Source organism: Chiloscyllium punctatum, chromosome 1 (genome assembly GCF_047496795.1).
Source record: "Chiloscyllium punctatum isolate Juve2018m chromosome 1, sChiPun1.3, whole genome shotgun sequence".
Taxonomy (NCBI): domain Eukaryota; kingdom Metazoa; phylum Chordata; class Chondrichthyes; order Orectolobiformes; family Hemiscylliidae; genus Chiloscyllium; species Chiloscyllium punctatum.
In genome coordinates this window covers 22,156,860-22,184,163 of record NC_092739.1, presented here as the reverse complement: position 1 = coordinate 22,184,163, position 27,304 = coordinate 22,156,860, and the positions used below count along the sequence as shown (strand labels likewise).

General features: G+C 40.5%; 1 protein-coding gene across 2 annotated transcripts in view; it reads left to right on the top strand.

Annotated features, from left to right (window-relative positions):
- klhl2 (kelch-like family member 2) overlaps positions 1-27,304 on the top strand; it is a 149,762-nt gene that overhangs the window by 49,167 nt on the left and 73,291 nt on the right. For both annotated transcript variants that reach the window (XM_072576380.1, XM_072576288.1), the window contains exons 4-5: positions 1,246-1,367; positions 15,216-15,378. In XM_072576380.1, the coding sequence (XP_072432481.1) occupies positions 1,246-1,367; positions 15,216-15,378 (285 nt within the window). The remainder of the gene's footprint in view (positions 1-1,245; positions 1,368-15,215; positions 15,379-27,304) is intronic.

Below are 27,304 nucleotides of genomic sequence, written 5' to 3'. Positions count from 1 at the left end.
GCAATTCTGCTCCTTCCTATCGGAAAGATGTTGTGAAACCTGAAAGGGTTCAGAAAAGATTTACAAGGATGTTGCCAGGGTTGGAGGATCTGAGCAACAGGGAGAGGCTGAACAGTCTGGGGCTGTTTTCCCTGGAGTGTCGGAGGCTGAGGGGTGACCTGATAGAGGTTTACAAAATCATGAGGGGCATGGGTAGGATAAATAGACAAAGTCTTTTCCCTGGGGTCGGGGAGTCCAGAACTAGAGGGCATAGGTTTAGGGTGAGAGGGGAAAGATATAAAAGAGAGACCTAGGGGGCAACATTTTCATGCAGAGGGTGGTACGTGTATGGAATGAGCTGCCAGAGGAAGTGGTGGAAGGTTGATGCAACATTTAAAAGGCAGCTGGATGGATATATGAATAGGAAGGGTTTGGAGGGTTATGGGCGGGTTGCTGGCAGGTGGGACTAGATTGGGTTAGGATATCTGGTCGGCATGGACGGGTTGGACTGAAGGGTCTGTTTCCATGCTGTACATCGCTATGACTCTATGTACTGGCATTGCAGGCAGCCCAGAAGAGCTCACTAGGTTGATCCTGGATATGGAGGGATTGGCTTCTGAGAAGAGATTGAGTAGGCTGAGTCTGTATTCCACGGAATTTAGAGAATTTGAGGTGATGTTATTGAAACAAAAGATTCTTAGGGCCCTGACATGGAGAGGTTGTTTTGCCTTGAGAGATATTAGGACCAGAGCGTATAATCTGAGTAAGGTGGAGGCAATTAGAATCAAAATTAGAAGGAGTTTCATTTGAGGGTAGTGAAATTATGGAATTTTTTTTCCTGCAAAGGCAGGATCATTAACTATATTCAAGACTGAACAAAATTAGTAAGGGAACCAAAGGTTATCGGGAAAGGCAGGCAAGTGGAGCGGAGGATCATCAGATCAGTTAATGTTCCAATTGAATGGGTGAGCAGACTCGATGGGTTGAATAGACTAACACAGATTTGCAGAAAGTGTGATCCTTTTAGTGGAAGGAGACACGCTGTAGGAACCATATGAGACTGAAAAGCTGTGTGAAGGTAGCAACAGCATGCCATTCAATATCTGACTAAGTCTGAAAAGTTATGTATCGTGGTAGAGTAAAGGACACTTTAAAATGTTTAAAATTTTACTTAATCATAATTGCTATATATGCCCTATACATGCAAAGGTTTTCTAACGTTGTGAGATGGAAAGGTAGACACATGACATACTTTTTGCTTTTCAGGTGAAATGAGCGAGAGCAAAGCAAAAAGAGTTCGCATAAAGGAAGTGGACAGCTGGACATTGAGCATTCTTGTGGATTATGTTTACACAGCTGAACTTCAGGTTACAGAAGAGAATGTACAGGTATTGTGTGAAAATGTCCTGTTTAATACTAAACGGACAACCATTACAATGAGATTGCAGACCCTCATCTTTTCAGGACTTCGAAAGTAATTGCAGTCTATTAATAGTAAGGCCTGTGTAACTTTAAATCAATTTCCAGACTTGTGCTATTTGATAAGCCTTTTGTTTTAAGTTTTCTTTATGTATACGTATAAACATGTGCATGTAAGAGTCAAGATTAGAATAGTGCTGGAAAAGCACAGCAGGTCAGGCAATATCCAAGGAGCAGGAAAATCTATGTTTCAGGCAAAAGCCCCTCGTCAGGAATCGCTTTTGCCCGAAATGTCGAATTTTTATTTTTTTTCTCATCGGATGCTACCTGACCTGTGCTTTTCCAGCACCACTCTAATCTTAATTCTAATCTCCAGCATCTGCAGTACTCACTTTTGCCATGTGCCTGTAAGGGTGTTTACATTAGTGTATTACTTAATTTGAAGAGATGGACAAATGAAGGTTGCGCCTTTTAATTAGGCTGCAATATTCAAATTCAAAAAGGCATGAGCTCAAATTCACATGCTTTCAGAGTGGCTTGGATCCAAACTATAATGTGCAAACTGTAAATCAATGTTAAATTATCTGATTTCAGTTGGCCAGTGCAGTTGGCATTAGTTGCTTCTGTAGCAGAGAAATTAAAGAGTAGCCAGAGTTTATGTTCTGGTCCTTTTGGGAAGTCTGGGTTGGGTGAGTGGTTTAGCATTTCTGGATGTTATCACATGCAATCTTTTTGCTTGTGGCTTTTCCCACCACCTGTGGTACCTTTCGTCTGTTAACCACAACCGCCAGTAAAACACCGGTGTTTCCATATGTTCAGCTTTAAGGATGCGGTGAATGTTGGGACAGAACTGGCTTGGGCACAGCTATGACATAACCTGATAATAAACCAGCTGATGGGGTGCTACATTCAACTTCAGTATTTTGGTAAAGGGGAAAATGAGCTAAGCAGAGTGGAAAATTTATGCAGTTGGTACAAATCTAGATTTTGTCGGCTTGGGACATCCGCACATAGGCATGTGGAAGCTTCCACCGTCTTGGAGGATAATACTGCCTCAACCTGTCTCTTGTGTCCACATAAATATTTTTGTTAAATCATAGTTACTATAGTGATGACCAATTAAATTAATATGGTTTAATTACATTTTGAATAACTTTGATAATTTTAATTTACCAACATTGGGATCCTTTATAAAACAGCTAGCAAACATTTTATCTCTAAATAAATGTGCAAAGCTTTTGAAGAAAAAATAGAATGAAAAGGTTCTCTGCTTTCTCACTGCCCCTTCAAGGGATATACTGACTTGATCGACTAAAGCTTTTGATCGAGAGGATTGGAGGAAAGAAAAAGGAAATTGCAATCTCAATTCTCCCTTTAGATTTTTGTGGGTTCAGAACGTCATGGAGATTTAGGCTGTCATAATTTTTTTATTGTAAACTAAAAAGCAGCCTTTCTGCTGGTCCATTTAGCAGATCTCCTCGCCCCTTCTCAAGTGTCCACTTCTTTTATGGCTCTAGCTGGTGAACCTGCAACAGATCCAAGATGCTCACCAGTCACAGTGGTGAACACCCGCTGGCTGGAATTGCAGTATAAGGAAGCAGTTAACTCGCTGATTGGTTTAAGGTTGCTTCTGCTGGGAGAGGTAATGATGTTGAGAGCTAAGGCCTTCTTGTGATGTTTGTGGTAGTGTCCCTACCTCTGGATTGGGAAGCTTGGGGTCTAATCTTGCCTGCTCCAGAGGTGTGCAATAACATCTCTGAACAGGTTCGTTAGACAAATAGGTTAAGTTTAAAAATAAATGAAGCTGAGTGCTGGTGCCCTTGCCTCTGAGTCAGAATTACAAAATCCCTACAATGTGGAGGCAGGCCATTTGGCCCATTGAGCGCACGCCAACCCTCCAAAGAGCATCCCACCTAGTCCCTTCCCTCTACCCTGTCCCTGTAACCCTGCATTTCCTATGGCTAATCCACCTCATGTGCACATCTCTGGACAACTATGGGCAATTTAGTGTGACCTATCCACCTAACCTGCATATCTTTGGACTGTAGAGTGAATGGGAGCATCTGGAGGAAACCCACACAGACATGGGGAGAATGTGCACACTCCACACACAGTTGCCAAAGGGTGGAATCAAACCTGGGTCCCTGGCACTGTGAGGCAGCAGTACTAGCCACTGTGCCACCCCATAAGTGGCCTGGGTTCAAGTCTCACCTATGGTGGTGGTGTGTAATTACAACTCTGAACAGGTTGTTTAGAAAATATCTGTAGTTGAGTGCTGTTGGACAAACAGATACCTTTTTATTTGATGGACAGTAATTTGGGGAATATCTCAATTTCAACTGCCTGTCAAATAAGAATCGTCTTGGCAGGTAATCAAAAATTTCACTCGTGTTTATCAGTGTTGAGCTTCATCCTGGGAGATTTGGTGTATTTCAACAAAAATACAAGATGTCCTCACAGCACAGTCATTTTGTTTATCCCATCGCCCACTTTCACACTTGTTCTCATCAATTATTGCTCACTTCTCTCGGCATGTAAGTAAATCATCATTGAGTAATCAGAACTGCATGTGCTCCTTGATTAGGACATGGGATTTTGTTTGGCCACAACAGAAGCTCATCACTGTAACAAACCTTAATTCCTGATCATTTACAACATCTGGAATTGTTCTGTCAAGTGTTAGTATGAAGGAGAAACCTCTTTCTATTCTATCATTCTTTGGGTAGATTAGATTAGACTAGATTTCCTACAGTGTGGAAACCGGCCCTTCGGCCCAATAAGTCCACACTGACCCTCCGCAGAGTAACCCACCCAGACCAATTTCCCTCTGACTAATGCACCTAACACTATGGGCAATTTAGCATGGCTAATTCACCTGACCACATCTTTGGACTGTGGGAGGAAACCCATGCAGACACGGGAAGAATGTGCAAACTCCACACAGGGGTACTTGACACAATGGCTGTGACTTGCAATTAATAATGGCAGTGAGGCTAGCAATTGTAGGAATCTGCAGACTGTAATCAGAATTACACTGTCTCCTTTTTTTAAGCTATAACAGAAGCTTTCTCATTACCTTGACGGTGAAAGGCATTCAATGCTGTGAAGTTATAGTCATTACAGCACAGAAGGTAGCCATTTGCCATGTAATGCCCATGCCAGTATTGATGTACTTTTTGCTCCAGATTTCTACTAAACCTCTCTGAGAAAGATGAGACTGGTGCATTCAGGAACAAATGAACTTTTAAAAGGCTGATAATTCCTATCACTTAACTTCTCTGGCCTTAAAAATGTTGTTTCTATGACTGCGAGGTTTCATTGCTTCATAAGTTGATCAATGTTGGAAGTTTGAATAATTGTTTTTGCCTTTGTTTGTCTGTTGCTTTTATTTTTGTCGACCTTATCTTTCTTTCCCAGTTGTTAATGTTCTCCTCCATTCATCCTTTTAAATTCCGTTTACATTTTCTGCTTTATACTTCCTGGTTTAAACTCTGCATGGTTCAATGGATTCTTTAATGTCCTTGGTCAAGGAGCCTCTCTTAGCTTGTTTTGCTAACAGACTCAAGTGCGTGGTTGAGATTCCAGATTAGCGAAATCTCTGTTTAAAAGTCTGAAGAAATTTTGTGGGCAGCTATCAGTGAGATAAAACATTTGAGGCCTGTTCCTTCACTGACTGCATAATCCAGGTAGTTATTTTGATCTAGTTTCTAGGTAAGTTGACTTTAAAATAAAATGCAAAATTATATTTTTTTTGAAGGATGTATTTGAGTTGAGGCTGTTGTTTGGAAGATTAGTCTTTATTGGCCAGCCTTACTTGCCCAAGAAGGCCATCGTGGACCCCCTCGAGTTGCTGTGGATTAGCCATTTTGATGTTACTGAGTGAGTGGCTTGCTGAGTGCATAGTGCCAACCATGTTGAAGTAATGTGTAAATCAGCCTAAATAAAGATGGCAGCTTTCATTCCCTAAAGGGTGTTAATGAATTAGTTGGGGTTTTATGATAATTCAACAGTTTCACAATTTTATTGGAGACATTCTGAAGAGGGTCACTGGACCAGAGGAGTTAATGCTGCTTTCTCTCAGGAGATGTAGCAAGACCTGCTGAGTTTCTCCAGCTATTCTAGTTTTTGATTCAGATTTCCTGTACCCGCAGTTCTTTGCTTTTTGGTTCACCATTTTCTTTTACTAAAACCAGCTTGTTTTATTATTCCGGTGGTGAAGTTGGAATTTGTGCTTCCTGGAGTATTGGCCAGTCCTCAGGCGTACAAATTCTGCAAAAGAGCCAAAAATTATTGCAGAATCAATGATCATGCTAAATGGCTGAACATGATTCTGAACTTTGCGTAGGTAATTTGAGAGAAACCATAAATGTGGCTATATGTATGTGCTTAAAAATATATTTTGCCCTTTCTGCCGCTTTTTAAAACTTGTTTTTTGTCATTCTTTTGAGTCGTCTTCTGCAGTACATGCCATTTTAGGAGGTGTTCTGTGAATTGTACTCTGTCAATTGCATTGTGTCATGAGCTGCTGGGATAATCTTAACAGTCGCATTGATTTCACTTGGTTTTAATTTTCTTTCCTCCTCCCTGTGGCAAAATGTTTTTTCCCCAAAGTCTTGCAGCTAGCGTGAGACTAACACAATATCTGCAGTTGTAAATCCACATGCTACTACATCATAATAAATCATTATGTTGTGCCACCAAATTGATATTTCTTCCTGCATTTAAACAGCACTTTTATTTAATGTTTTGAGAGCTGCGAAATGTCTATTTTGAAGCTTCAATGAAAGGCTAGCTTGCTTAGGTTAGGAATATGCTTTTAGGTCTTGTAGTCTAAATAATTAACTTCGAATAAATTAATTGTACATTGCTAGAATAAACTGGGAATATTGATCTGGATCAGCCACCTGACAGTGTTTTCACAACTCCAAGATAGAACCTGGCCAATATAATACGCTGTAAAGCGAAGAGGAAATTTAACCAAAAAAAACCAACTCATTTGTCATTAAAGGGAACAAAAGGCTGCTATCAGCTTGTAAAATAGTAAGTGGTGGATGGTGCATATTAGGTACAAAGAGGTGGGCTTAGAGATGGGCAAGGTTGGAGTACTTAATGAGTATAATACTTTGAATTAGTGTTTACCAAAAGAATGGCAAACATTACCATATTTGTAGAAGCACAAATGATCACGTTTATGACCAGGGTGAGGGATGTTTTGAAAAGGCTATCCATGCTTTGGTTGGATAAGTCACTCCATCTGGGAGGTTGGCTTCCCAGGTTGCTGAAGGATGGAGATGGTGGAAGGGCTTGCCATAATCTTCCAGTCTAGATTCAGGGGAGGTGGAAGAAAACTGGAGGTTTGCAGATGTGCCAGACAACTTTATTTGAAAAAAGGTGTGAGGGCATTTCTGTATAACTGCAGGCCGGTTGGTTTCAGATTAGTGGTGACTCAGGTTTTAGCAACAATAATGAGGAAAACAAAATCAACATGCATTTGGCTAGCTGTGAATTAATCAAGGAAAGCCAACAGATTTGTAAAAGCCATGCATGTGTTATCTGATCTAATTGGAATTTTTGAAATAGTAGAGAAGGGTGAGAGGGAAATGAAAATTCTCTGAATTTTAATGAAGCGTTTCACAAAAAGCGGTTATTTAACAAAATTTCAGGTTAATGGAATAAGGCAGTCAATGTCAGCTTAGATAGAACATTGGTTTAAGGGCAGAATAGTGAGATGTGACATATGGTTATTGTCAGATGATGGAAGATTGACAGTAGTGGTTCCTCAAGGGTTTGGTGCTGGAGACCACTGTCTTTTGATGTACAGCTAACTTTGATGTTGGAATATAGAGTACAGTAATAATTTAAGATACCAAACTTCGAGGTGTGGTGGATGGTAAGGATGATGTCAATTAGTTGCAACAGAGAATAAGACAGTGGGACGTAGTAGCAGAAGTAGGCCATTTAATCCATTGAGTCTGTTCCATCATTCAATTAGCTCGTGGTTGATCTGATACTCCTCCAGTCCACTTTCCTGCCTTTTCCCCATGAACTTTTGATTCCCTTTATTGATTTAAAAATCAATCTAATTCAGCCTGAAATATATTTAATGACCCAACCTCCCCTTCTCTCTGCTGTAAAGAATTTCACAGATTCATGACTGAGAGGAGAAATTCCTACTTATCTGCCTCCAATGGATGATACCTTGCTCTGTGATTATGTCCTCTGGTCTTGAACACTCTTACAAATGGCAACAGCATCTACCCAGACTGGCCCCCATGGATCTTGTATGCTTCAATAAGGTCACAGTTCACTCTTCTACACTTCCAAGAGCAAGGCCGTACCCACCCGGCCTGTTGTAAGACAATCCCTGCAGCCCAGCATTAACCTAGTGAATGTTCTCCGGACTGTCTCCAATGCCAACATAACATCACTTTTTTTAATTTTAGCAAGGTGGCCTCTTTACTCTCCATTCCCTCTGAAATGAGGGCCAACATTCTATTTGCCTTCCCTGTCACCTGCTATACCTGTATGTTAGGTTTTTTGTGATTAATGCACCAGGACCTGAGATTCTCTGTGTTGCAGACTTTTACAATTAAGAATATTTGGCTCCCCTTCTTCCTGCCAAAGTGCCTCTCAATTTACCACATAATATTCCATCTGTTATGTTTTTGCCCATTGTGTCAGTATCTCTCTGCTGACTCTGTCATCGTCACCGCTTGACTTTCCATCTTTTTTTTTGTCATGCACCAACTTAGTTATAATACAAATATTTCCCTCATCCAAGTCATTAGTATGTATTGTAAATAACTGTGACCCCATCACTGATCCATGTCAACTGCACTGGGTATAGGTTGCCATCCTGAAAATGCCCTTTTTTCTCCACTGTTTGGCTTCAATTAGTTGGCCAAACCTCTATCTGTAGTACTGCAACACCAGAGCTCTTACTAAGTAGTGTGGTGTCTTATCAAATGGCTTTTGGAAATCCAAAGATCTTGCATCACTTGTTTCCCCTTTGTCTATCCTGCATGTTAACTCCCAAAAGAATTTGGATAAATTTGTCAGACATATTTTATCCTTCATGACGCCACGCTGGCTCTATTTGATTATATTACATATTTCTAAATGCATCGATATGCTAGTGGATGAGGTAGACAAGTGGGGATGAAATTTTATTCAGAGAAGAATGAGGTGATGTATTTTGACAAGAGGATGGGGCAGGCAATATTTATTACCTATGGTTCTAAAGAGTGGGGAAAGACCAAGGGATCTAGAGGTTCATTTGTGTGGATCTTTGAATGTGGATGTATTGAGAGAGTAGTTAGCAGAGGTTTGGGATCTTGAGCTGCATCCATTGAGGAAAGTAGCCTTAGGTAAGCAGAGGGCTGACTGCCATTTGTGGAAACAATCTACTAACAGGGACTGAAAATGTCTTCAGTTAGCTTAATCACCCTGGTGGGGGGGTGGCATTAAGGTTGTCTCTGGCTTGACAGACCACCACCTGTCTCTCTCTTTTCCTGGCCTGTCTGAGGAGCCTTTATCTTTGTCTTCCTCATTCAGGTTTCCTCTTGCTCCTGCATCTTCTTGGCCAGCACAATGCCACTTTGGTGACTGAGATCGTGAAGGCTGCAGCACACCACTTTTGTGTGGGACAGCCCATCTGGTTTATATATTTGCATGGCAGTGTGTAACCATCCAGGAATCAGAACCTCTCTTTTCAGAAGGCCTGTGGTCTGTTCTACGTTGGCTCTCACTGAAGTGTGAGGAGTGCTGTGTATCTCCTGGCAGCAGTCTGACGATTTCAGAGGTACCATCAGATAAGGATGAAGAGGATATCCCTTGTTGCCTAGCAACCATTCTTGTATAGGCTGAGGGTTTTCGAAAGAGGCTGTATCTGTGAGTAGTCCAGAATGTACAAGTCATGGCTATTCCCTGGATATTTAGCGCAGACCTGCTTTAGTTGGCTGTTGTGATCACCAATGATTTGAGCATTAACCTGTTAGAGAAATTGAGATTAAGCAATACGTTACAGTGTGAACAGTACTGTGGATAGATATTGAGAGCACTCAAACAGTGTGAATATGCTGATTGCCTTGACATGCAGCACAAAGCCATTAGGCTTCTGGCAGCATGCTGTGTGCTGCAAGTCTATCCCCACTGTTTTGTTTTCTTAAGTTAACTGACTTGAACGTTTGACTCCGCAGTCCTGACTCTTGAGGTTTTCTGATGACTTTCAATCTCTCTGTGGTTGCACAACCCTTCACTGAAATGCTGAAGGCTTGGCTAATAAAGTACAGGTAGTTCTTTTGTAAAGCGAAAGTTGCTCACTTGTGCAACCCTGTGTTAACGAAAAATCGAGCTTTAGAAACAGCGCTTAATGTTGGTGATGTAATCACATTATAGCCAATACACATTTCAAAAGTTCACGCTTTGAAAAAGTGTCCCCAATTGGTCAATCGTGCTATAGTGAATTTGGGTTAATGAAACACACGTTAGAGCAGAATGACCTGTACTTCTCTGTTTTTGTCTGAGAGGATAATTTTTTGGATAAGTAATATGGAAGTTTGAACCTATACTAGGTAGCTTGAATGTGAGGAGCTCTTCAGTGAACAGGACCATTTATCCATAAAGGAGGTCAATAACTCACTGCTATTAATCCCCTCACAACAGCAGGGACATACCATACACCTTCCACACTTCAATTCTCTGCAATTCCACCATGCTAGATATCAAGGCCTTTGAGTGAATATTGTCACGAATGCTGTTTTTTTTTTAAACACCTTCCATTTAAACAATTAGGTTTGTCTCTTAAACTCTCCCTCAGAGCTTTCAAAGACTTCTGTAAATCATTCTGTAAACCTTTGATAACTCTTTATACTTCCAAATAACCCAGATTATTTTATTAGATATACCTGTATAAACATGTTGGAAATACTCAGGCCTGGCAGCATTGGTGCCAAGAGAAACCATTAATATTGCAGCTCTGTGACCTTTTGTCAGAACTGGAAAACCTGCATTAGAGATCTGACCCGTGTATGCAAGTATAGCTGCAGGGAAAGTAAGATATATGTTAGGATGGAAGGTGGTAATGACTTAACTAACAGAACATTTGCTGACATAGTCAGAGGAAATATTTTTAAAAATGCTATTTTGATCTAAAGGCATTGAATCCTTATGTCCCAAAGATTGTAATTAAATGGATTAAGTGCTGTTCTTGGAGATTTTGTTGAGTGCCAAGGGTAAAGGAGATCAGTGAAAGTGGGGAGTACAAGTAAAATTGTCTTGAACTTCAGGGACATGTTCATGGAGTGAATGGAGGCATGAAACTAAATGATCACCTGAGATAAATTTGATGTCCCTAATCTAGATTAGACAGTGTCATGGACAGAGAATATGGTTCACGAAATTGAAAGAAGTGCAAGTCTGTCACTGTTTTACTTGGAAGGTGTATTTGAGCCCTTGGAGGTCGTTCGAAAGGAGGAGATAAAAGGGCATATGTTGTATCTTCTCAGCTAAATGTGCAGGTGCTTTAGGGAAAGAGTGGTATCTTGGGGCTAGTTGAGTGAACCAGGGTTTTGTGGAGGGGGCACACTGACTTTGGAATACAGGACAAATCCTTGGAAGAGGAAGGCTGGGAAAGTTATTTTGGGGAAAAGTCACATTGAAGTTGGATTGGGAACAGAATTGTGAAAAATGTACTGGATATTGTCATTGGTCCTGTCAACTACAATGTATGGCACTGTTTGATTAATTTTCTGATACAACTATCAGCTTCAGAGAGGAACTGAGTAGGATTGAATAAAGCATATTCTACATATCCCAAGAAAAGACAGGATCAATACAGGTTGCAATGGCACCACCTTTTATGTGGAGGGAAATTGGAAACAAAAGAATTTTCTGTGTTCAGCTGAGGAGGGTCGTGGTGGATGCAACTAATTGGCCCTCCATTCAAATACATGAACAGCCTTTGGGCCATCTAGGGTGATCATTAGGGCAGGAAACCAAAGGTGGTGCAAGCCATCAAAAAAGTTGGGAGTATAGGTTGGAAGAACCTGATCAAAAGGAGAAGAAATGGAGTTGAGATTGGAGGAAATCAGTGCTGTAGGGTAAAGGTGAGTTATAACAATGGGTCTACCACGTCAGTTTATGGATCTTGAGAATGAGGTAGAAGTGGGCAGTGCAAGCCTGTGGAACTGTGGTTGGGTGGTGATGTCGAGAGTTGATGTGGTCAATGACTGCCTCGGCATTTGTATTCCATGGTGGAATCTTGGTCTGGAAAAGCAAGGATGAGATGATCAGAGAGTTGGTGTTCATCATTTGCTATGTGGAATATTTTATTTTTACTTGCAACAGCGCCATCTTTGTCAGTAGGTCTAATGACAAGGAAAATGTTGGATACGAGAGAACGAGTGCTACATGTTCAGAGGGAAATTGGTTAGACTGTGTGAGAGAAATTGAGTTGGCTCATGTCACCATGCCAGCTCCTGATGAAATGATGTCGAGGTGTGGACAGAGGGGAGAGGATCCAGACAGAATAAGAATTCTGAATATGGGAGAAAAGGCTGATTAAGTTGGGGCTGTTCCATCATTGAACATGATCATGGCTGAACCTGTATCTCAATTCTGACATTGGCTCTCTCCTCAAGTCTTTTGACAACTATAGCTTTTAGACATCCATCTGTTTCTGTTGTGACCTCCACAGACTTCTCTAGTAGAAAATTCCACTTATTCAGCACCTTTTGGAGTGAAGGATTTCTCCTCATCTCAGATGGAAATGCACGACCACACGTCCTTAGTACCCCCTTTGTTTTGGAGCCCCTTGTCAGAGGGAACGTAATTCCTGCATCCAGTATGACCAGTACTGTCAGAATTCTATACATTCCAGAAAAATTCCCACTCATTCTAAACAACTAATACGGGCCCATATGACCCAATTCCCTGAGTCATATGACAAACTGCTACCCCATGAATAAATCTGGTGAACATTCTTCCTACTGTGGCAGGCGTATCTATTTCTGGTGCCTCCTGTTTTTGTTTGATCAATTACATCTGCAGTGTTTTTTAATTTGGCGTGTTGAAAGGCTGCTGACTAATTGTTGGATCTGTAAGGAATTTGAGTCCTGGTTGTCAATCAAGATTGATTCTGTTCCTAGGCAACTTTGCCCACCTGTGTGTTCAGGAATAGGATGTCTGACTAAGTTTTGCACTAATTGTAGTGTCCCATTTGCTGTCCTAAATGCGAGCAGTCATATCACAGATGCAAATTGAGGTTGATGTTCTGATTGATGTATCTTACTGTTGCACATGGTGGTGTCCTTAACTCATGAGCCAACTTACAGCTTGATTTAAATATTCCAGACAATATTATGCGCCGCTTGGTAAACTCAAATTCTAAAGTTCCACTGATAGGATTTGGAAAAATTAAAGATCCATTAATTCTGACGTCAGATAACTTTAAGCAGCATTTATTACATTAATAAACAGCGGCAATGCCACTTCCTTGGGAAGTTTAAAACAAAAATGGCCAATTTGAAGGTGAACTTTGCAAAATTCCCCTAACTTCATACTTCTCAATTAAAGTATTGTCCTGTGAGGAAGAGGAATGGTAAAAAGGTGAAAAATCATCCATGGCTTAACAAGGAAGTCTAGGATGACATAAAGGCAGTAACTCTGGCATTTCATTCTGCAAACGTTAGTGGCACACTAGAGGGTTAGGACAACTTGAAACATCAGCAAAGGGTTACTAAAAACAAAATCAAAAGGAACAGCAAAAGGAAACTAACAGAAAACCTAAGCACGGATACCAAAAGCTTTTATAAGTGTGTGTATATATATATAAAAAAAAGGATGGTGAAAGTAAATGTTGGGCTTTTAGATTATAAAATAGGTGAGGTAATAATGGGAAACTCATATCGCGGAGGCATTAAGCTGGTATTTTGTCTCTGTTTTTGCCGTGGAATATAATGATTTCTTCACAAATCTTCAGTTACTACTGAGGTTTGTGTTGAAATAGCTATAATGAGGGCGAAGGTATTAAGTGAACTGATGGGGTTAAAGGCACACAAGGCCCCAGGGTCTGATGGCCTGCACTCTAGGGTATTAAAGAAGGTGGCAGCACTAATAATTGATGCATTAGTTGTAATGTTCCAAAATTCCCCGGATTCTGAAAATGTACCAATGGATTGGAAATATGGTAATGTGACACCATTATTCAAGAAAAAGATAGGCAAAAACTGGGCAACTGTAGACTGGTTAGTTTGACCATTATAATGGGGAAGTTGCTTGTGTCTGTCATAAAGGAGGGGATAACTGAACACGTGGAAAAACAAAGCTCAATTCACCAGTGTCAGAATGGTTTCATGATCAGCAAGTTGTTTGACAAACTTGGTATCCTTTGAACATGTAACCAGCAAGGTAGATATTGGAGATCCAGTGGATGTGGTACATCTAGACTTCCAGAAGGCTTTTGGCAAGGTGCTGCATAAAAAGCGGATCCAGGAGGTTAGATCCCAGGGGATTAAAGGTAGAATATCGGCTTGGATAGAGGATTGGCTAGTTGACTGACAGAAAGCTGAGGGTCCGGATAAATGGATCCTTCTCTGGATAGCAAATGGTAACTGGGGGCTGCCACGGGGGTCACTTCTATGTAAATGATCTCTAAGTAAGCACGGAGTGTAACATAGCAAAATTTGTGGTTTATACTAAAATAGGTAGGAAAGAAGGCGGTGATGTGTGTGTGTGTGTGTGTGTGTGTGTGTGTGTGTGTGTGTGTGTGTGTGTGTGAGAGAGAGAGAGAGAGTTTACAATGGACACTGATTGGCCAGGAGAATGGGCCAGAATCTGGCAGATGGAGCTTAATGTGGATTAGTGAGAGGTTTTTTCTTTTGGCTGGAAACGTAAAAGGGCAAATTATTATTAAAGTAGGAAGCAGCTTCAACCTGTGTCAGGGTAGAGGGATCTGGGTGTCTTTGTTTATGAATCGTAGACAGTAGGTATACAGGTGCAGCATATAGTAAGAAGGGAAAATAGAATCCTGGCATTTGTTGCAAAAGGACTGGATCGTAAAAGTAAAGAAGTGTTATTATAATTACATAAAGTGTTGGTGATACCACATCTGGAATATTATGCCTAATTTTAGTCTCTTTCCTTGAAGGATATGGTGACACTGAGGCAGTTCAGAAGAGGTTCACCACATTGATTCCAGGAATGAAAAGGCATAAGAGGAGCGGTTGACTAGTTTGGGCTTGTACTCACTGGTGCTCAGAAGAATGAGGGGGATTCTGATTGAAGTGTATAAAATGTCAAAGGGGATGTTGGACTTGGAACGGTTGTTTCCCGTGAAACAGTCTTGAACAAGAGGTCATGAATATAGAGTATGTTCAAAACTGAGATGAGCAGAAACTACTACTCTCTGCGGGCTGTGAATCTGCAGAACTCACTGCCCCAGAGTGCAGTGGAAGCAGAATCAACCAATAGATTCAAGAAATACATACATCTATGACAAAATGCGAAATAGAGTTATGGCAAACAGAAAGGAGAGTGGAGTTGAGACCAGGATAAGATCAGTTATGATTATGTTAAATAGTAGAGCAGGTTTGAAGTGCTGAATTGCCTATTCCTGCTAATAATTCCTATGTTTCTACATTCCTATAATGTAAACAAGCAAAAAAAAAGTCTAGTTTACATCTTTTAACTTGTATTTGTGCCATCTAATTGTGGGATTCTTAGCATGTGATCTCTTCCTGTCAACATGTGCAGTAACTTTAATTATTTGGATGTTGATGCCTTGTGACAGATTGAAATGTGTTGCCATTCTTTAACAGGTATTACTTCCCGCAGCAGGATTACTGCAGTTACAGGATGTGCGAAAGACCTGTTGTGATTTCCTGGAGTCCCAGCTTCATCCTTCTAATTGTTTAGGGATTCGAGCTTTTGCTGATATGCATGCCTGCACTGAACTCTTGAACCAAGCCAACAAATATGCAGGCAAGTACTGTTCAAAACAGCTCAATGTCTTTTAAACCAACTAAATAGTCAAGAGTTAATGTAATATGCATCATTTTTAGGTAACTTGTTGAATTTATTTTATGTATGTACTACATATTAGAGAATACTAGACAACATATTGATGCAGAAACCCAAAATTTATATTTGCCTGGTCAGCTTGATGAAATGACTGCAAGAACTTGAAAACTGCACGCGCACAAATTTTCCTAGTTGTTAGGAATAGTTGCAGGATTGATGGTTATCTTCTATTGCCTACTCCAGATGCACAAAATTGAACAGGTTGAGACATTTTGTTGTAGAATAGACAAGTCTTAGAGCTTTCCCTGATGAGATATACACAGTTATGATTGACTTGGACAGTTTTGACTCGAGAGAGAGTTTTCACATGTTGGACAACTTAAAGCAAGGGTCTATAAAACGTAATAACAGAAAATACTGAGGATACTCTGCCTGTCTTGTGGTATCTTTGGAGAGAAAAACAGTAGGGATGATTTTTTTTTAAAAAAGTACCAGTTTAAACTATTACAATTACATTTATTATCCATTTAAACATTAACAGGTGTGGTTACTAGTCTATGGAGAGGAAAGGATGAACTTTTGAGGCTGTTTCAGTTTTAATAATATCAATTTAATATTAATTTGTACAGATTATTCAGTACTTTATTTTGTAATTCAAGATGGTGCCAGAATGTGGTGACAATATCCACTTTTCAGTGTAGCTGGGTACAAGTAACAATATGTCAAATAAATCTAAAATAAATAAATCTATTTAAAACAAAATGCCAATACTTTTTTCAGCTTTGTATTTTAAATTATACTCAGTAATGACAAAAACTCATAAGTCTACAGGATAACTGTCACAACAGTTTGCATAATATCCTCAAACATTACTCATGCTTTTCCCAAAAAACTCACTTGCTTAGAACATTTAAAAAAAAATTTTAAATGTTAGATACACTACATTACCAAAAGCACCTATCGATTAGCCAATTGCTATTTTACAACCCTAAAAAACAAGGATTAATGTTTTGAGTCCGACGTGACTCTACTTCTATAGACCAGCTTAGATTCTGCAGTACATTGTGTTTTTACTTCAGATCTCCCATACCCTTAGTATGTTGCTTCTATGCTGCAACATAGAAGTTGGTAACGAATACATCCAGTAGGGAAATGAGAAGTGTTTTTTTTTTCAGAAAGTAGTTACAATGTGAAACATGCTACTGCATAGTGATTGAGGCACATTGCTTAAGTGCTTTAGAAGGAAACTGGATATGTTCTTGAGAGAAAAAGGAGTTGAAAAGATGTGCTGAAGGGTAAATGAGGTAATTGGAGTGATAAGAGATTAATTTGGATTATTAAAAAAAACCCACAGAATATTGGTGCTGAATGGCCTAGCGTGCTGTATCTCCCTTGATTCGGAAATGCTGGTGTTGGACTGGGGTGTACAAAGTTGAAAATCTCTCAACCCCAGGTTATAGTCCAACAGGTAAACCTATTAAACTATAACCTGGTATTGTATGATTTTTAACTTTGCATCTCCCTTGTGGATCTGGGCTGTTGGAACAGATTTACTTGATCATAACCAGGGCCCAGCCTTTTCTCATCTGGCTTATGTTTAGAGTCCAGTGATCCTCCTTCATAAATTGTGAAGAAGAGACCCTGGACATGAACCACTAACTTTGTTTTCTCTTGTCAGACGCTACCAGACCTGCAGAGCTTTGCAAGCAATTACTTCCATTTTTGTTTGTTTCTGATCTTTAGCATTGGAGTTCTTTGTTTTATTTTCTCACCTGGTGTTCACACTAAGACATTTTGTAGTTTGGGCCCCTGATTCAGAGCAGGGGATGTGCACAGTCAGTTGTACCAATCCAGCTTTTGTCCTAGCTGAAATAAGTAACATTAAAGATATTACTTACAATTTACTGTCATGCCAGATTTGTTAAAGGTATCTAAATATTATGTTAATTAAGTCCATTTCTAAATCATCCTCTCAAAAAAGTATTTTTGTCCTCAAAAGCTCAGAAGGCCTTTCCAGTTTTCAAATTCTGTAACTGTCTGAATAAAATTTGCAATATTTTACAAATAAAAATTAATCTAGTTGTCTCCTTCCAAGTTATTTAGCAATATTTGGCAATCCATGTAAGATTCTCTAAATCCGTTTTTTTTAGATTCGAATCAGTCTGACCATTGTGGCACAGACAGTCTCACATAGGGAAGCTCACACCTTCGATATGTTATCTGGGCCAACAAGACATCAATTGTTAAAGTTCACTTGAGAATGTAACTTTTTAAAAAACTATTTTGCAATTTTCATATGAAAGAACTGAAACTAACATGGTCATTCTAACAGATGAGAGACTTAACAAACATTCCAGGTCTCTTTCAATATATAATTTCAGTTACATCACACTAATCTTTTTGTATGTTGCAATCTTATACTCCACAACCACCTGATGAAGGAGCAGCGCTCCAAACGCTAGTGCTTCCAAAAAAACCTGTTGGACTATAACCCTGATGTTGTGATTTTTAACTTTGTACACCCCAGTCCAACACTGGCATCTCCAAATCATGTCTTAAACTTGGCGTCTTTAGCATGGTTGGAGACTGTGTGATTAATAATGTGTATATTTGTTGCCATGTCAGCTTACTGGGTTACAGCTTGAAAGCTGCGGAGTACCACAGTATGCTTCAACTTATTTCGTTCAAAGTAAATTATTCAAATTTACATAATTCCCCATAAGTAAAATTACTTTAGAGAGTAAAGCACTCGAATGTTCTTGTGATTTTATTTGCTGAATTGGTAAATTGATTGCAATTCTTCCTTTGGCATCCACAATGAGATTTGTGTCAATCTAATCAATTATGCATGAATGCTAACTTAGAGACCATTTATTGTTGACTTGTTTGATAGTATTCAGGAGCAGCAGAGACACTGTCTGAATATCCTGACCTTCTTACGGATGCCAAGTTTGTTTGTAGGTTCTTATTGCCCTTTGACTGAGGTCAGTTATGTCTGTTCAAACAAGGAGCTGGGACTTCAATTACAATTCAACACTCCCTGGTAGAAAAGCTGTGGAACCCTGTTATTTTACCAATTTCTTGATTGAAAGAGTTCAACGTGATTTTTGTTTGTTTCTAGAACTTGGCTTAAAATCCAGCCAGGCCAGTATTCTGTTTATCAAGGCCAACTTCTAGATTACAAGAATCTATTAAGTAGCATGGTGCTTAGCTTAACATTAGTCATGGTTTTAACTGAATAGCTTCCCATATTGTTTGGTTGAGGAAATAGCAAGAAGTTAAGAGGATGGTGTCCATGGTGATATCTTGCAGCGAGGGTGTCCAGTCTTTTTGACCAAGATTAAAACGCAATTTTCTGTGTAGGAACTGTAAAGGATAAAGAAATTTGGAGGGGTGACGTACTGCTGTGATGTGCTGTGAATATTTTCATCTTTTAAAAATACATTTATGTCGACATTTTTTATGTAACATGAAAATACGTCATCTCTTAATTACTTATGTTGCACTTTTGAACAAACAAACTAAATGATTTTTGTAAACCCTTTTTTGGAATGAATGGAGGATGCAGAAAATGTTTAGTATTCTGGGTGCAAACTGAGAATTGAAATAAAAACATAGGTTTAAAAGTTTTTTTTAAAAAATCTACTCTATTTGATATTACAATAAACAGGTAAAATGTAATTTTATTTCCTTTTTGTGATGCAATGTTTGATTCTGAAAACCTTTGTAAATCCGGACAGATATCTTGGAATTGATGAAAAATGTTTGAAGGTGCTGATTGTTCTGGAGCAGCCATGAAACAGAGTTCTATATTGATGTTGATTTTCTCCTCTCTGTCCCCTTAGCAACCAGTAAATATTGCAGAAAGAGCTTACGTAATGCCTTTTTTAGTTGCATTCTCCATTTTTCAGCTGCTTGCAAATTACATTCTAACAAATTAATAGTCATCTGCTGATTTTGAGTGGGTTGGTTTATTTACTATGCAACCAGCTAACAATTATAATTTTTACAATTCTCTTCACACATTTTGGTGCCTGCTGATTGTTGTCTTTACAAATGGTGTTTTCAGAGCCACACTATTGTCTGTTTAATATTACCACTACACATGATTTAAAAAAAAATAGTGAGCTATCTAACCTGCTCAATTTATTCATCTTAAGATTTTATTGGGAAGAGCCAAATGTTTGTAATGTATGAATCTGTTTCCTTCTATATATGTTTTAATGAGGCAGGCATATCTCCAGTCAATGCATATTGCAATTACCCATCTGACCCCTTTTGTGTAAGAGTAAATACTTGAATAAAATTCATTCTGACTGAAGACACATTCAATATTCAGCCACTGTATTGCATACAGATCAACATTTTGGTGTTTTGTGAATGTTTACATTCAGGCAACCAACTTTGCCATTGTATTTACGACAAACACTTATTTACGCGGTTTCTATTTTACAGCTTTAAAATAAAGCTATAAATTCAAAAAAATGTTTTAATGTCAACATTTTTTGTGAAGTGAGAATAAGTCATCTCTTAAATACTTGTGCCACACTTTAGCAAAGAATTTTTTAGTTGGGGGGAGACAGGAAATGTTCAGAATCCTGGATGGGCTACAGGAACGGGCAAATTACCAAGGTATTAAAGGAACAATATTCAAAATTAATCTGCAGCAGCCTAACTTAATATTTTAAACATGGAGATGTTCATGAATACGTTATCCTTAATTGATGGCTGCCTACTGGTATTGATGACACAATGACCCATACACTAAACTGGGTCTATGGGAATGAAAATTGACTGTGCTTTCCTGTATTGGTCAGAGCATTGCATATAGGAGTTGGGAGGTTATGTTGTGGCTGTATAAGATATTGGTTAGACCACTTTTGGGATATTGTGTGCAATTCTGATCTCTCCCTCCTGTAGAAAGGATGTTGTGAAACTTGAAAGGGTTCAGAAAAGTACAGCACGGTACGGGTCCTTCGGCCCACGATGTTGTGTCTAGCATTTATCTTAATCTAAGTTCGACTTAACCTACAGACCCCTCAATTTACTGCCATCCATGTGCTTATCCAGCAGTCGCTTAAATGTCCGTAATGTCTTTGACTCTACTACTAACGCTGGCAGTGCACCCACCACTTTCTGCGTAAAGAACTAACCTGTGACATCTCCCCCATACCTTCCTTCAGTCACCTTAAAATCATGACCCTCTCATGATAGCCATTTCTGTCCCAGGGAAATGTCTCTGGCTATCCACTCTATCATTACCTTGTACACCTCTATCAAATCATCTCTCCTTCTCTCCAGTGTGAAAAGCCCTACCTCACTCAATCCAGGCAGCATCCTGGTAAATCTCCTCTGCACCCTCTCGAAAGCATCTACATCCTTTCTATAATGAGGCGACCAAACTGGACACAATATTCCAAGTGTGGTCTAACCAGGGTTTTATAGAGCTGCAGCAAAACATTGCGGCTCTTAAAGTCAATCCCCTTGTTAGTGAAAGCCAAAACACCATATGCTGCCTTAACAACTCCATCAACTTGGGTGGTAACTTTGAGGGATCTATATATGTGGACCCCAAGATCCTGCTGTTCCTTCATACTGCCGCGATTCCTATCTGTAACCCTGTATTCAGCATTCAAATTTGACCTTCCAAAATGAATCACTTTGCATTTAGCCAGGTTGAATTCCATGTGCCACTTCTCGGCCCAGGTCTGTATCCTGTCAATGTCTAGTTATAGTCTGCAACACCCCTCGACACTATCTACATCATCGTTGGCAAACTTACTAACCCACCATTGCACTACTTCATCCAAGTCATTTATGGAAACTACAAAGAGCAGAGGCCCAAGAACAGATCCCTGCGGGATACCACTGATCTCTAACCTCCAGGTGGAATACTTTCCATCTGCTACCACTTGCTGTCTTCTTTCGGCCAGCCAATTCTGTATCCAGACACCCAAATTTCCCTGCATCCCATACCTCCTAACTTTCTGACTAAGCCTACTGTGGAGAACCTTATAAAATGCCTTACTGAAGCCTATATCCACCACATCCACTGTTTGACCTTCATCAACTTGTCTCGCCACATCCTCAAAGAACTCAAGGATTGTGAGGCATGACCTGCCCCTCAAAAAGCTATGCTGACTATCTTTTTAATCAAACTATGTTTTTCCAAATAGTTATAAATCCTATCTCTCAGAATCCTTTCCAGTACCTTGCTTACTACAAGTCTATAGTTCCCAGGGATTTCTCTATTTCCTTTCTTGAACAGAGGAACAACATTCGCCTCACTCCAATCATCCCGTACTACTCCCATGGAGAGTGAGGATACAGAGATCATCACCAGAGGCACAGCAATCTCATTCCTCACTTCCTGTCGTAACCTTGGATATATCTGGTCCGGCCATGAGGACTTGTCTATCTTTGATTTTTTCCAAAATTTCTAGCACATCCGCTTTCTTAATATCAGTCTGTTTAAACCTATTAGCCTGGGCCACGGTGTTCTCACTATCAACAAGGTCCCTCTCTCTAGTGAATACAGAAGCAAAAAACTCATTTAGGGCCTCCCTGACCTCTTCAGACCTCAGGCATAAGTTCCCTCCAGTAATCCTGATTGGCCCTACCCTCTCTCTGATCATCTCTTATTCCTCATGTAAATATAGAATGCCTTTGAGTTTTCCCTAATCCTTTTTGCCAAGGCTTTTTTGTGTCCCCTCCTAGTTCTCAGTTCATTTTTGAGTTGTTTCCTAGCTATTCTATAGTCTTCTAAAGCTTGCCAGACCGTTGCTTCCTTCTTCCTCTTGACAAGAAGCTCCTCTTGTCATCCAAGGCTCCTTCACCTTAGCATTCCTTGCCTGTTTCAGTGGGACAAAGTTATCTAACTCTCTCCACAAGTGCACCTTAAACAGTCTCCGCATTTCAGTTGTGCATTTCCTATAGAACAATTGTTCCCAATTTATACTCCTCAGCTCCTGTCTAATAGCAATATAACTTTCCCTCTCCCAATTTCCAAAGATGTTGCCAGGCATGGAGGGTTTGAGCCATAGGGAGAGGCAGAATAGGCTAGGGTTGTTCTCTCTGGAACGTCGGATGCTGAGGGGCAACCTGATAGATGTTTATAAAATCAGGAGGGGCATGAATACGGTAAAATAGGTAAGGTCTTTTCCTTTGGGTTGGGGAAGTCCAGAACTAGAGGGCATAGGTTTGGGTGAGAGGGGAAAGATTTAAAAGGGAATTAGGGGGCAACTTTTTCATGCAGAGAGTGGTGTATGTATGGGATGAGCCGCCAGAGGAAGTGATGGAGACTGGTACAATTACAATATTTAAAAGGCATTTGGATGGGTACATGACTAAGAATGGTTTAGAGGGATATGGGCCAAGTGTTGGGAAATGGGACTAGATTAATTTAGGGTATCTGGTCGGCATGGACAAGTTAGACTGTTCCATGCTGTACATCTCTATGACTCTAATTTTCTGAAAATGTGTGTGGCCAAGCTAAGGTGGCCACTATATTTGCAAGTGTGTCAATGATGTCAGCAAAAATAATCTTTTCAAATATTCTGAAGTAATGAGGCCATAAACAGATTTTGTGTATTTCAAACAATTCCTTCCATGGATTGTAGTTCTGACCTTTACAGTGCTAGAAGCTTGCAAACAAGGAGCAATTTTCAACTATCTCCTGAGAGTGAAAAAGGCAAGTTCTAATACAAGAAATGACCAAGATCCACTAAATCAGCTATTGAACTGAAAGCTGACCAGCATTACAGATGACATCATGTCACTGTTGCCGTAAAGACCATGTCTTTTTGTTTGTGTTTCTTAATAGTGCACTGAAATGAGAAAAAGAACTGTTTTAAAACAATGGATTGCAAAGACTGCTGCATGTTTCGGAAAGAAAATAATGCCACTCATTGCAAACACCATTTACATAGTTGCTGTTTTAAGGAGTGGTGGGATAAGGTTACAGAAGAACTGGAGCAGAAGACTTGTGTACAGATGGAGCTTTGGTTGTTGACAGCAAGTGACAGATGGGATTGTTGAGTAGTGACCAGTTATGAATAAGAGAGGTCTTCTGCTTATGAACAATTAAATGGTGGATGGGAGAAGGATTCACATTTTTGCTTTGTTGGAAGCTGTTTTGGGGTAGAAGTGACCTGTACAAGAGGGACGGATTGCACCTAAATTGGAAGGGGGCTAATATACTGGCAGGGAGATTTGCTAGAGCTGCTTGGGAGGATTTAAACTAGTAAGGTGGGGGGAAGGGGAGGAGAGGTGTGGGACCCAGGGAGATAGTGAGGAAGGAGATCAATCTGAGACTGGTACAATTGAGAACAGAAGTGAGTCAAACAGTCAGGGCAGGTAGGGACAAGGTAGGACTAATAAATTAAACTGCATTTATTTCAATACAAGAAGCCGAACAGGGAAGGCAGATGAACTCAGGGCATGGTTAGGAACATGGGACTGCAATATCATAGCAATTACGGAAACATGGCTCAGGGATGGACAGGATTGGCAGCTTAATGTTCCAGGATACAAATGCCACAGGAAGGACAGAAAGGGAGGCAAGAGAGGAGGGGGAGTGGCATTTTTGATCAGGGAGAGCATTACAGTTGTACTGAGGGAGGATATTCCTGGAAATACATCCAGGGAAGTTATTTGGGTGGAACTGAGAAATAAGAAAGGGATGATCACCTTATTGGGATTGTATTATAGACCCACTAATAGTCAGAGGGAAACAAATTTGGAAGGAGATCTCAGTTATCTGTAAGAATAATAGGGTGGTTATGGTAGGGGATTTTAACTTTGGCAATCCCAGTCTATGTTTGTATAGTGTTAAGGGTTTTGATGGAGAAGAATTTAAGTGTGTACAAGAACATTTTCTGATTCAGTATGTGGATGTACTTACTAGAGAAGGTGCAAAACTTGACCTACTCTTGGGAAATAAGGCAGGGCAGGTGACTGAGGTGTCAGTGGGGGAGCACTTTGGGGCCAGTGACCATAATTCTATTTGTTTTAAAACAGTGATGGAAAAGGATAGACCAGATCTAAAAGTTGAAATTCTAAATTGGAGGAAGGCCAATTTTGACGGTATTAGGCAAGAACGTTCAAAAGCTGATTGGAGGCAGATGTTTGCAGGTAAAAGAATGGCTGGAAAATGGGAAGCCTTCAGAACTGAGCTAACGAGAATCCGGAGAAAGTATATTCCTGTCAGGGTGAAAGGGAAGGCTGGTAGGTATAGGGAATGCTGGATGACTAAAGAAATTGAGGGTTTGGTTAAGAAAAAGAAGGAAGTATGTGTCAGGTATAGACAGAGATTGAATGAATCCTTAAGAGTATAAAGGCAATTGGAGTATACTTAAGAGGGAAATCAGGAGGGCAAAAAAAGGGACATGAGATAACTTTGGCAACTAGAATTAAGGAGAATCCAAAGGGTTTTTACAAATATATTAAGGACAAAAGGGTAACTAGGGAGGGAATAGGGCCCCTCAAAGATAAGCAAAGCGGCTTTTGTGTGGAGCCCCAACAGATGGGGCAGATACTAAACGAGTATTTTGTATCAGTGTTTACTGTGGAAAAGGACATGGAAGATATAGAATGTGGGGAAATACACGGTGACATCTTGAAAGCTGTTTGTCTTCCAGAGGAGGAAGTATTAGATGTCTTGAAACGCATAAAAGTGGATAAATCCTAGGATCTGATCAGGTGTACCCTAGTACTCTGTGGGAGGCTAGGGAAGTGATTGGGCCCTATGCTGAGATATTTATATCATCAATCGTCACAGGAGAGGTGCCAGAAGACTGGAGGTTGGCAAATGCGGTAGCATTATTTAAGAAAGGTGGTAAGGATAAACCACGGAATTATAAACAGTGAGCCTGATGTTGTTGGGCAAGTTGTTGGAGGGAATCCTGAGGGACAGGATGTACATGTATTTGGAAAGGGAATAACTGATTAGGGATAGTCAACATGACTTTGTGCGTGGGAATTCATGTCTTACAAACTTGATTGAGTTTTTTGAATGAAGTAAAAAGGATTGATGAGGGCAGAGCTTGGACTTCAGTAAGGCGTTCGACACGGTTCCCCATGGGAGACTGATTAGCAAGGTTAGATTTCATGGAATAAAGGAAGAACTAGCCATTTGGATACAGAACTGCCTCAAAGGTAGAAGACAGAGGGTGGTGGTGGAGGGTTGTTTTTCAGACTGGAGGCCTGTGACCAGTGGAGTGCCACAAGGATCGGTGCTGGGTTCACTACTTTTCGTCATTTATATAAATGATTTGGATGTGAGCATGAGGTATCATTAGTAAGTTTACAGATGACACCAAAATTGGAGACGTAGTGGACAGCGAAGGAGGTTACCTCCGATAACAACGGGCTGAGAAGTGGCGGATGGAATTTAATTTACATAAATGTGAGGTGCTGCATTTTGGGAAAGCAAATCTTAGCAGGACTTGTACACTGAACAAAGTGACCTTGGAGTGGAGGTTCATAGCTCCTTGAAAGTGGAGTCGCAGGTGGATAGGACAGTGAATAAGGCGTTTGGTATGCTTTTCCTTTATTAGTCAGAATATTGAGTACAAAAGTTGGGAGGTCATGTTGCGGCTGTGCAGGACATTGGTTAGGCCAATGTTAGAATATTATGTGCAGTTCTGGTCTCCTTCCTTTCAGAAAGATGTTGTGAAACTTGAAAGGGTTCAGAAATGATTTATAAGGATGTTGTTGTGGTTCTGTTCACCGAGCTGGGAATTTGTCTTGCAAACGTTTCGTCCCCTGTCTAGGTGACATCCTCAGTGCTTGGGAGCCTCCTGTGAAGCGCTTCTGTGCTGTTTCCTCCGGCATTTTTAGTGGCCTGTCTCTGCCGCTTCCGGTTGTCAGTTCGAGCTGTCTACTGTAGTGGCTGGTATATTGGGTCCAGGTCGATGTGTTTGTTGATAGAGTCTGTGGATGAGTGCGATGCCTCTAGGAATTCCCTGGCTGTTCTCTGTTTGGCTTGTCCTATAATAGTGTTGTCCCAGTCGCATTCATGTTGCTTGTCGTCTGTGTGTGTGGCTACTAAGGATAGCTGGTTGTGTATCCTTAGTAGCCACACACAGGTGACAAGCAACATGACTTCGACTGGGACAACGCTACCATTATAGGGCAAGCCAAACAGAGAACAGCCAGGGAATTCCTAGAGGCATCGCACTCATCCACAGACTCTATCAACAAACACATCGACCTGGACCCAATATACCAGCCACTACAGTAGACAGCTCGAACTGACAACCGGAAGCGGCAGAGACAGGCCACTAAAAATGCCAGAGGAAACAGCACAGAAGCGCTTCACAGGAGGCTCCCAAGCACTGAGGATGTCACCTAGACAGAGGACGAAACGTTTGCAAGACAAATTCCCAGCTCGGCGAACAGAACCACAACAACGAGCACCCGAGCTACAGATCTTCTCCCGAACTTTATAAGGATGTTGTCATGGTTGGAGGATTTGAACCAGGGGAGAGGTTGAATATGCTGGGACTGTTTTCCCTGGAGTGTTGGAGGCTGAGGGGTGACCTTCTAGAGGTTTATAAATTCATGAGGGGCATGGATAGGATATATAGACCAAGTCCTTTCCCTGGGGTGGGGCAGTCCAGAACAAGAGTCCATAGGTTTAGGGTGAGAGGGGAAAGATATAAGAGACCTAAGGGGCAACATTTTCATGCAGAGGGTAGTACGTGTATGGAATGAGCTGCCAGAGGAAGTAGTGGAGGCGAGTACAATTGCAACATTTAAAAGGCATCTGGATGGGTGTATGAGTAGGAAGAGCTTGGAGGGATCTGGGGTGGGTGCTGGCAGGTGGGACTAGATTGGGTTAGGATATCTGATCGGCATGGACGAGATTGACCGAAGGGACTCTTTC